The sequence below is a fragment of the Cannabis sativa genome, chromosome 1 (assembly GCF_029168945.1).
Source record: "Cannabis sativa cultivar Pink pepper isolate KNU-18-1 chromosome 1, ASM2916894v1, whole genome shotgun sequence".
Classification (NCBI taxonomy): Eukaryota; Viridiplantae; Streptophyta; class Magnoliopsida; order Rosales; family Cannabaceae; genus Cannabis; species Cannabis sativa.
Genome location: NC_083601.1, coordinates 15010451 through 15021564, shown reverse-complemented (window position 1 = coordinate 15021564; position 11114 = coordinate 15010451). Strand labels below are relative to the sequence as shown.

Sequence of the window (11114 nt, the reverse complement as noted above, 5' to 3'; positions counted from 1 at the left end):
ATGTTATTTTCATATCCATCTAAGTAAAATTTATAAATATTAAATTAAAATTTATATTTAGAATTTTTCATTCTAAATTGGAAATTTTAATTAATAAATATATATTTAAAATAAATAGATTAAAATAAGTATCAATGAAAATACAACTCTCTTTAAATAATGAGCTTTATTATTATTAAGATATTTGATCTTCATTGTTGGTCTTACAATAGTTAAATGTTTTCAATATAACCTCGAGAAGCAAGACTTCGTCCCCCTCTGGATGGTTATTCGTTGAACGCATTTAACACCGTAAGATCTCATTTGATAAGTGTTTTGTAAGTTTTCGTCTCTATTAGACTCTCCCCTACGGTGACTACTTAGAGATAAACTTATAAAACATGAAACAATGGTGGAAGCTCATAAAATGAGAATAACCTTGACTCTCGCCTACCGGGATAACATTGGATTCTTATTTTGATCGAATAAAAGGTTGCTAGAATGGTTTCTATTTTAGATGAGCTGACAACTCTATTCAATGAATAATACTTTGACTCTCGCCTACCGGGACACTGTATCAGTTTGTTGGAAACCTTGAAAATTATTTAGGATTGTATATTTTAGTATTTTCACTGGTCATTCCTACTTGCTATATGTTTAATAATTTCTGAATTGTGTATGACTTTATATTGAACCATGTTATTTTCTGTTATTATATTGTAGTTTAATTTCAAATCTTCATTGTTGATCTAACTTGATTTGTTTATCTAATGAGATAAATCCCTAGTGGATTTTCACCATTAGACATACATAATAGTGTAAGATCTCGAAAGATAAATATTGTATATGCAACATCTAGCTGTTCATCAATTGATGTCACCTTAGACTAGTATTTTTACAATATGAAACAAGAAGATTGTATAAATAAGATTACTTTGACTTTCGCTAATCAAAGCATCGTTGGATTCTTATTTAAACAACGAAATTATCCTAATTCCTCTTAGCTTATTCATTTCGAATTAGCTCAATAACATATCATTGGATGAATGGTCTATAAATCATTTCATATCAATGGTCTCTTAAGAAATTAAATAACGCATAAGATTATAATCCCGAAATTCTATTCCCAATTGATATAAATCCTCAATCTTAGAAATCTCCTACTTTATGGGCAAATTTGACTTAGAGTTAAATTAGTAGTGGTGGTCCAAGATAGAATTACTCATTATATTTGGTTGAATTTAAGTCTTTGACTTTAATTTTAGAATCCAAATATAAATTTTCTTATATTTCTATTTCCATGAAGCAATACAGTTACACTTTCCAAGTGTTTAATAACCATTTTCTATCAATGGATTCAAACTGTATGGAATATGAGTTTGGTATTCTGTGACCAGGATCCACTTGCACTCACTACTACAAAATTCACTATTCACGTCTGTTTTTAAGTGACACTTAAAGAATTTACGTCGGTTTTATAAACCGACGTATATACCGTAGTCGCAAATAGTTTTTATTAGCGTCATTTTTCAAACGACGCAAAAAATAATTTTCGACATTTATAAACCGACGCTAAATAATTTCTTTTCTATTTTATTTTCAGCGTCGGTTAAAAAATGACGCTAAATGTTTCATGGCATTTTAAAACTGTCACAAAAAACTTATTTCGTCGGTTTAAAAATGCCATATCTATTACGAAAATACTTTTTTTTTTTACCTATTGCGTCACTTATAAAATGAAGCACAAATATAAGTAAGGGAAAATTGCAAATTTTTCATGCAATTTTCCCCACCTGCATTATCAAATTTTAGAATAACTCTACATAATAGTAAATACATAATACAAAAAAAATTAAAATAATATTTTTAAAACTTATATTAAATTAGTAATCGATTCTATTAATTAATCACACAATACCAAAATTGTTAATAAAATCGATTCTAAAACTTAAATTCCATGTATATCGTAAACTAAATATAAACTAATAATATATGCAAAAGATAACAATAATCATAAAACTTGCTACTCATGTATTATATCAAAAGTGTAGTAACCTTAAGTACTTAATCTATAATCAAAGGCTTCACGAATTCGGCCAACTCATCCCGTACGGCATTGATCTCCTCGTTACTATAGGGAGCATCTAACTTAAACTGTAAAACAAAAGATAAAAAAACATTAATCATTATATTAAAAGTATCTATAATTAAAATACAAACTAAATAGAGAAGAGTAGTTATTTATGTTTACATGATTTTTCAAAAAACTTGCAGGATTAACAACCGTCATGAAACTCTGGATAATCTTCATAACATAATAACCACATTGTATTCCATCCGGCTGCTGTCGACACGTGTATTGGTTGATTTTTACTGGACCCTTGTTTCGTATATTTTTTTTCGATCCTGTACATGTCCACAACACTAAACAAAAAAGAAATTAATTAATGAATTGATTTGTAACATAATCTAAATTTAAAAAATTATAACTTACTTTTGGATACATTTCATAATATCAGTTCGGATAAAGTCATTCGTCGAGTCAAGATATGCAACACTTTGACTATTGGCATGAATCATAATTGTCAACCAGTGATCACTACAGAACAAAACATGTTAATTCAGTCAACTCACTAATCGATCCATTAGTTTGTTACATTTATTAATATAAAAACATACTTACTCTGAATTCCACGGACATATCAACCATTGTTCAGGTTGCATACCCATCATTCGCTGACATTGTTATTTCGAGCTTATTAATTTGGCATTTGTTATTTTTTTAATGAATTCCATATTTTCAAATGCCAACACTTGCCAAGGATAAGCCTTGGTATTCCATTGAACAAGGCAGTAATTACCTTTTCTTAACAGTACCTATGGATGAAAAAGGACATGGCTTCTATCAATAGAGCTAAAATTCCTTGGCTAATATTTATGGGGTAAACAATTAGCTATTAATCATTGAAAACCAATATTTGATTATAAGTACAAATCTAATATGTACTCTTTTAACTCATATTATTTCAGGCACAGACCAATGTACATTTCCTCAACTGGACTGTTTAGTGTTGATACAGATTTTGCTAAAGAAGTTGAACCCTTATTATTGGCCAACAAAGTAAAAATTAAAGCCTTAATTTCTTTGCTTACTATAAATTGTTCTTAGTGATTATTATTACAAATGGAATTTTGATATTTATGTATGTATGTAGGTTGATTTGGTTCTGTTTGGACATGTCCATAACTATGAGAGGACTTGTTCTGTTTACAAAAATTCTTGTTTGGCTATGCCTAATAAGGATCAAAATGGTGTTGATTCATATGATCATAATAACTATAGTGCACCAGTTCGTGCAGTTATTGGTATGGCTGGCTTCTCTCTTGACAAGTTCCCTAATGATGTAAGTCATTTTCTCTTATCCCGAACTATTTAAATTAATCATAGTTAATTATTCTTAGTGATACAGATTTTGCTAAAGAAGTTGAACCCTTATTATTGGCCAACAAAGTAAAAATTAAAGCCACTGCTAAGCAATGACAGTACTAATGGCAGCCACTCACTCCATGGTCAGCTGCATCAATGGAATAACAATTATTTCTGAGACTTATTCTTTTGTTCCGCAAAGCAAAACATATGTTTCTGGGTATACATAGAAAATCTGAATTTAAGCATTGGACCAAGTTAAGGGATGTAGCAAATTTAGAAGTGTATCATTTACAGCTTTAATGCCACGTGGTCCTAAAACCACACCTGACTGCCCAAATGAAAGAATCAACAGTTGGCCCCAAAGATGCAAACCGACCAAAACGATTTTTTCAGCATTTGACACAACTAGTTGTGAAATTTTACTACTAAGGTGTCTTGCCTAGACAATTGAATTCCTAGTTGTGAAAATAATTTTTTTTTTGAAGATTTAAAATTAAACTAAGAGAAAGCAATAAAATAATGGGCAAATAAGGGGATATATAGCAGATTAACTAATCTAATTTATATTCTTATGGATATTGTATTTAAATTATATGCAATTGTTTTACATTTTGATGATAAATTACACATCATTTGCATTAATCAAAGAAATAATTGCTGCATTTTTTTTTTAATTTTTTTATTATAGCATAACTAATCTAATATTTATGTTTTGTTGTTTTAAATTATGTGTATTGTTTCATAGATTGTGGTTGCATTGTAATTGGATATGTACCTCCAACTATTTGTTACGGTAAATTTTCATAACACTATTTTGGTCTTATGAAAAGTGTTTTTTCTTGTAGTGATACTAATCCTACTGAAATTTTTACTGAAATTTCGGTAGCATAACATCTATAATTCGGACGTTCCCGAACATTTTAAACATGCAATTAATCTATTAAAACATCCACAATAATACAAACAAACAAAACTATAATTAACAGTACAAATATTACCACCCATCCGACCGCAGTCATGCAATTCCAGAACTTACTTCACTATGGATGAATATCTAGGATATTCAAACTCTTCTAGGATTTATAAAATATAAAAAAAATAAATTTTGAGTAGCTTACCAATTCCAAGCTAGCGTTCAAGCAATTTTTACGAAAGATACTACCACAATTGAAAAGCTGCATTGTGAATAAAAGTACTCTTAATTCAACCAACTAGTGTTAATATCAATAATTATAAAACTTATATCGTATGTATGACAAAAAGTGGTAACCTTGTACTTAATCAATACCCAGAAAACAAACAATTTGGCTTTACATATAGCATTTTACGAACAAACTTAAAAAATAGAAGTTTCAAAAAAGAAAAAAATGGTGTATATGCAAAGATAAACAGTATATACAACTGCTCAGAGCCCAGTGCATGTTCATCATCTCTATTGCAATACCCACAAATAATCATTTCTTAAACATAAATCTAAATTCATAAAAAATAGTGATCCTCAGCGATTATGCTTGTAGATGTCATCAATTAGGAGATTCAGGTCTCAAAGATTTCATGCCATCATCGGAACCCTAACAAAATCAATCAAAAATTTGCATACACAACACAAATAATAAAAAAAAATCGATAATTGGAAAAATGGGTTGAATTCAAAGGACTAAATATAGCAGAATAAATATTCACTGCGCCTGGTAAAGTTCGAAGGCGAAGTGACTCAACTTTCCTGCAAAACTTTGGGCCTCTTTCGTTTTTGAAAATATAGGACCAAATTAATCCTTAAATCAACCAAAACAAGATATAAGGTGTCCTTTAAAGAGGCACCCATTGAAAATTTCAGATAACTATGCAACCCTAAGTTAAAAAAACTACGAGAGAGCTTTGAGAATGAGATGAGACTAGACGAATTGCATTGACGAAGATGAAGTGGGTTGGGGTATTTAACTTTGTGTACAATATTTGTTTCTTTCTTCAAGATTGTTCGAGGGTTCTACTTGATAAATCATCATATTCTAGTTTAACATTTGTTCTCAAAAAAAAAAAAATTCAAATCTGTTTTAGACATTGAAAATTAACTATAATCAATGGGAAAATCAACCTCTCAAACACCCCTAACCTACACAGAGAGACTGAGAGAGAGAGAGAACGCAAGAGAAAAAGAGAGGGAAAGAGAGAGACTTACGGAGGTGGGAAAATCGCCGGTTCGAAACAGAGAGCTTCAGACCTTCGAAATTGCAAGAGACCTTCAGTTCTTCGAAATCGCAAGAGAGAACGAGAGGGAAAGAGAGTTGTTCAGAGAAAAAGAGGGAAAAGAGAGCTCGAAAATGAAAGTGTCTTTGACTGTTTGGGGGTAAGTGAACAATAGGAGAATTTGCGTCGTTTTCTCACCCTCACAATCTCTTTACCGTCAGTTTTAAAACGCCACACAAAGCGTGAGTGAGGCTTTTAAAACGACGCTAATAATGAACAAATTTTTTTAATTTATTGACTTTTACCGTCGGTTGGGTAATTAGTGACAAACGTAGAACCGACGCAATTTGTTTATTTTTTGTGACATTTTAAAAATGACGAATATATTGAATATAGTACTATTCACGTCGGTCAACGCGATGAACAGTCGCGTTGACCGACGTGAATAGTGGATTTTGTTGTAGTGACTATTCTAAGAACTCTTTGATGTAACTATACCTAAGTCATCAAAAGACGCAACCACATTTTTTATTAATCTATGGCATTTGTATCGTGTTCATGGTAGTTTTGACAAGATCAATCTCTGCAAAGAGTTAATATGCCTATATCCACTGAAAGTAGTTCATCTCATTCGCAGATGGATGTACATTCAGGGGTGGATATGAGTTTTTCGTTGTATTCTTTAAACGATCACTCTAGATTATACATTATGCAAAGAAATTTGAAATGTTTGAAAAATTTCTTAAATTTCTAGCAATGGTTACAACCATTAAGGTAAGTGGTTAAAGATCTTGCGAACTGATAGGGGTGGAGAAATAGTTAGTAGATATGCAGTTCAAAGATCATTAAATTAATTTTTGAATTATATCCAAACTTACCTCCCCAGAAATTTCGATTTGCATATTGATGATTTGTTACTAGTCGTTGCCTAAATCCTTCTATGGTAATACAATTTCAGAATGATGTAATGGTTGTATACTTAATGTAAATCATTACTAGATTCATGGATGACCTAATCGAATTCTTAAGAAAAGCTAGAATTGTTAACCATGGTTTGTTAGCTATTCTAAGTGATTAGGGGTGGACCATCCCATTGTCAATAGATAAGAAAGTGCTTGTTCAAACAAATACTACTTTACTAAGAAAATGACTAAGTCTGAAAATAAAGTAGCAAATAAAGGAGATATTTATTTCTTGATTCCAAAAGTGTTCTATCATCTTATTTGACATATGATGATCCCACTGGCTCTGTTGTCTTGTCACAACCGAAGAGATCAATACCATTTAGTTTTCTTCAACATAATTCACGGTACCTTGTCGTAGTGGGAGAGTTTCTAGGAACTCACCTTCTTATGACTTGGGAGACACTAGTGATTAAAATCCATTGTGAGTTTAAACAAGTAATGGATTGTCAAGATAAGAAACTAAGAAGAAAAGCCAAGAGAACTATGGTTTAATCCATTCACATGGAGTAACCTGAATTTTTCTATTACCAGGACATAAAAGGAAATTTTCGTTAATAAGTCTATTCAATGGACTCAACAAACTTCCTGTTCTTAGTATTATAGGTTTGAGTTTATCTAAACCTATGGCTTGTGGTATACCTGGTAATTAGTTACTATAATGCAAGCAATTTACTTTAGTAAGATGCTGAAGCATTTGTAGGGTTTTATGCCCTAAATAAAACTATTTACAATCTGATTAGTTATCAATATAAGAAATTTGAAGTGATTGATGTTTGCATGAATTCTACATGCTAATGGTTTAATATGTTTATTACATTCATACACGCAAAATCAGTTAAATCCAGATCATATGTTTATTCACAATTACAGTATCGTCAACACAGTGGAATGTGATTGTGATCATATGAATCAAAAGTTTTGGTCCCTGTTTCATCAGTGTTATTGGATTTACACTAATGTGATAATCAGCGATGATGTGTACTTACACTTGGAGTAAGTGTTATGTTCTTTCCAGGACATTAGTAAAGTATACTAGTTTCGAATGTATGGAGTATACATTGGACTGGACCGATATTGCAACTAAGTTAAGATATTACAAACTTACCGTTATACATATCTTTCCAAGTCAATATCAGTAGTTGATCTTAAGATTAAAAGAATCTATATCCTGATATGCTTGGGCTCAACTCAGGAGTGCTATTCATGTTCTTTGATTTATTAGTTAAGCCTACTTTTGGGTCAGGGTGATACGTATATTTTGGGAACATGATAGTATGATTGAGTGGGAGTGCTGAACATAAATATGGAATCTATAGCTTCTACTGGTGTATAGAAGTCAAGTGATGATTCCCTTCGAGCTTAGCAAATAGAAGTAAATGGATGAGCTCTTGTTTAACTGACTAATTATTAGATCACTAAACACCATTTCCAGGTAGCTAAGTGTTTTAAGGGGCAAAATACATTGAGGGGTGAGAACGGTAAAGAAATCCCATCTCGATGTAGATCATCTATATAGAGGATCTTTAAATCACAATAAGATTATAACAATGGTTAAATGAGATAGTAAATTGATATCGTGGAACATACAATATGCTCTATATAAGTCTGAGAGTGCAATTCTAAGTTCTAAGAGTGGATTCAACGAAGAATTAATAAGTTGGAATTTACTTGGTAAATTTGGTTCACTTATTGGAAGCTCAGCATATAGATCCATGGTCCCCATTCTAGTTGAGAACATTCTGCTTGTAAGACTCATTAATTGATTCGTGATTGATCAATTATAATTCTAAAGTTAGACTATGTCTAATTTTATGAATTTTCACTAAGGTGGGTGAAATTGTAAAGAAAAGAGTTTCTAGGTTTATTTATTTATTAATGGACTTTATATGTCTAATTAATAATTAAATTAAATGACAATATTATTTAATAATCTATTTTAGTTATTAAATAATTAGTTTTGGCATTTAAAAGGTTAGAATTGGAAAATTGGTATTTTTGAGAAAATAGAGATAAAATTTGATAAAACTGCAAAATCAAGTGAGGCCCATTAACACACCATGGCCGGCCACTTAGATTAAGTTTTTCAAATTAATATTTTTATTATTTTAATGCCAAATAATTCTAAACCTAAACCTAGTAGTTGCCTATAAATAGAAAGTGATGGCTCAGTCTCACACAATGCTTTGATAAGTTTTCACAAGCCTTTCTGACAGAAATTTCTCTCTTCAGAAAAACTGAGCCTTCCCCACTTTCTATACCTGGCCGAAATCCATCTCTCTTTTCCCTTCATCTTTTTCGTGACCCTAGTGAAAGAGTAAGTGCCCACACACAGCAAGCAGTAACTCAATCATAGATTGGAAGACTGTGAAGGATCAAACTTGAAGAAGAAGGACATTCGGGCTCAGATCTTGATTATACTCGCTACGTAAAGGATTCAAGGGTTAGAGATCTGAGTGGAAGGAGACATTAATTCCGCTGCATCAATGTAAGGTTTTCTTAACTTTATATGTGTTTAATTTATCGTTTTAGAAAGTTCATATTTAGGATGTTTAAACAACATACTTGTGAGTAGATCTAAGATCATGGTAAAATAATTTCCAACAGCATTTTCTTTCTAATGGCAATCTATAGAAGCTTCACAACTTCTTAGGCATAGATTTTATCTATCTAAGGAAAAGTTTCAACTATTCCAGAAAAGATAAAGCCATGAAAGAATTTCTTAAATCAACAGTGAGAGGTCTTAGATATGCTTTTGTATGCCTTAGACCAGACACCCGCTGTTGAGTGGGAGTAATGAGTGTTGGAAATTATTTTACCAGGATCTTAGATCTACTCACAAGTATGTTTATTAAAACCCTAAATATGAACTTTCTAAAACGATAAATTAAACACATATAAAGTTTAAGAAACCTTACATTGGGTGCAGCGGAATTAAATGACTCCTTCCGTTCAGATATCTAGCCCTTGATTCCTTTCTGTAGCAGAGCATTATCAATATCTGAACCTGGATCTCTTTCTCTGAATCTTTGATGCTGAAACCTCCTTCTTCCTGAAAGTCTTTCTTCGCGATCTTCCTCACTATGATTGAGGTATCACTTGCTATGTGTGGGCACTACTCATACACTAAGAATTTCGAAATTTGAGAGGGAAGAAAGAGAGAGTGGGTTCGGCCAAAGATAGGGAGAGAGAAGGCTCAGGTTTTTCTGATTCAGAAAGTGTCAGAAGAAAAGTGTAATTTTCCTGAAGCCTTCACTATCTATTTATAGCATTCCACTAGGGTTAGGTTTGAATTATTTGGCATTAAAATAATGAAAATATCAGAGGGAAAACCCTACAAAAGTGGCCGGCCATGCAAGGTGGATTTGGGCCTCACTTTTTGGAATTTTGCAGTTTTATCTTTTCTGCATCTGATTTTCTCAAAAACGCCAATTTTCTAATTCAACCATTTAAATGCCAATTCTAACTAATTAATAACTATAAATAATTATTAAATAATATTGTCATTTATCATATTTATTAATTGAACCATACAAAGTATCATAATTAACAAATATGCCCCTAAAACTCTTTCTTTACAATTTCGCCCTTACTTAGTGAAAGTTTCACAAATAGACATAGTCTAATTTGAGAATTATAATTGATTAATCAAAACCAATTATATGAGTCTTACAAGCAATATTATCTCAACTAGTGCAGGGACCATGGGTCTATATAACCGTGCTTCCAATAAGTAGATCAAGAATTTATTACTAAAATTCACTAACTTATTAATTCTTCGTTGAATCCACGCATAGAACTTAGAATTGCACTCTTAGTTATATAGAATGCTCTATATGTTCCACCATATAGACACATCATTGGTTATCCATTGTTATAATCCTAATGTGATCGATGATCCTCTATATGAATGATCTACACTGTAAAGGGATTGAATTACGGTTACACCCTACAATGTATTTATTCCTTAAAACACTTGACCCTGTATAAATGATATTTCAGCTTATGTGAAATGAGTACTCCACCATTTACGTTCGTTTGGTCAAGCTCGAAGGAGATCATCCTTTGCTTACTATTCGCCAGATAGAAGCTATAGATTCTATGTTTATGATAGCGCTCCCACTCAATTGCACTACCGTGTTCTCAAAATGTACGTATCACCCTGACCTAAAAGTAGGCTTAACTAACAAATCAAAGAACACGAATAGCCTTTCAAGATTGAGCCTAATCGTAACAGGATTAAGAACATTTGATCTAGGATCAACTTGGCGATATTGACTTGAATAGATTTTACGGTAAGTTTAATTAAATCTAAGTCAAAGTTCAATATCGGTCCCTTCCGATGCATCTCCATGCATCCAACCTGAGCTTTACTTTAACCAATGCTCTGGAAAGAACATAGCACTTCTCCAAATGCAAGTAAACTCTGTTGTAGATTATCATATCAGTAAAACCCTATGTCTGATAAATCTAAGAAACTTTATTCACATAGTCATGTTTACTTTCCAATGTGTTGACGACACAATAAACAGGATCAAGTATGTGAAAAGGGTTTC

At 31.7% G+C, this 11114-nt stretch overlaps 1 protein-coding gene, 1 long non-coding RNA gene and 1 other non-coding gene across 3 annotated transcripts; 1 reads left to right on the top strand and 2 right to left on the bottom strand.

Annotated features, from left to right (window-relative positions):
• Positions 1–1908: 1908 nt before the first annotated feature.
• On the bottom strand, positions 1909–2669 carry LOC133039950 (uncharacterized). The gene is made up of 3 exons (XR_009688896.1): positions 2474–2669; positions 2231–2403; positions 1909–2133 (listed from the first exon to the last, which is right to left on the bottom strand). It is a non-coding gene; the product is annotated as an uncharacterized LOC133039950 (long non-coding RNA).
• Positions 2670–2843: 174 nt separating this feature from the next.
• On the top strand, positions 2844–3460 carry LOC115703998 (probable inactive purple acid phosphatase 1). Its single transcript, XM_030631222.2, has 3 exons — positions 2844–2921; positions 3010–3100; positions 3195–3460. The coding sequence occupies exons 1-3, from the start codon at positions 2863–2865 to the stop codon at positions 3414–3416; spliced, it is 372 nt and encodes a 123-aa protein (XP_030487082.2). The 5' UTR covers positions 2844–2862; the 3' UTR covers positions 3417–3460.
• A 1443-nt stretch (positions 3461–4903) lies between these two features.
• Positions 4904–4977, bottom strand: LOC115708481 (small nucleolar RNA R66). Its single transcript, XR_004009980.1, has one exon. It is a non-coding gene; the product is annotated as a small nucleolar RNA R66 (small nucleolar RNA).
• Between the last annotated feature and the right edge of the window lie 6137 nt (positions 4978–11114).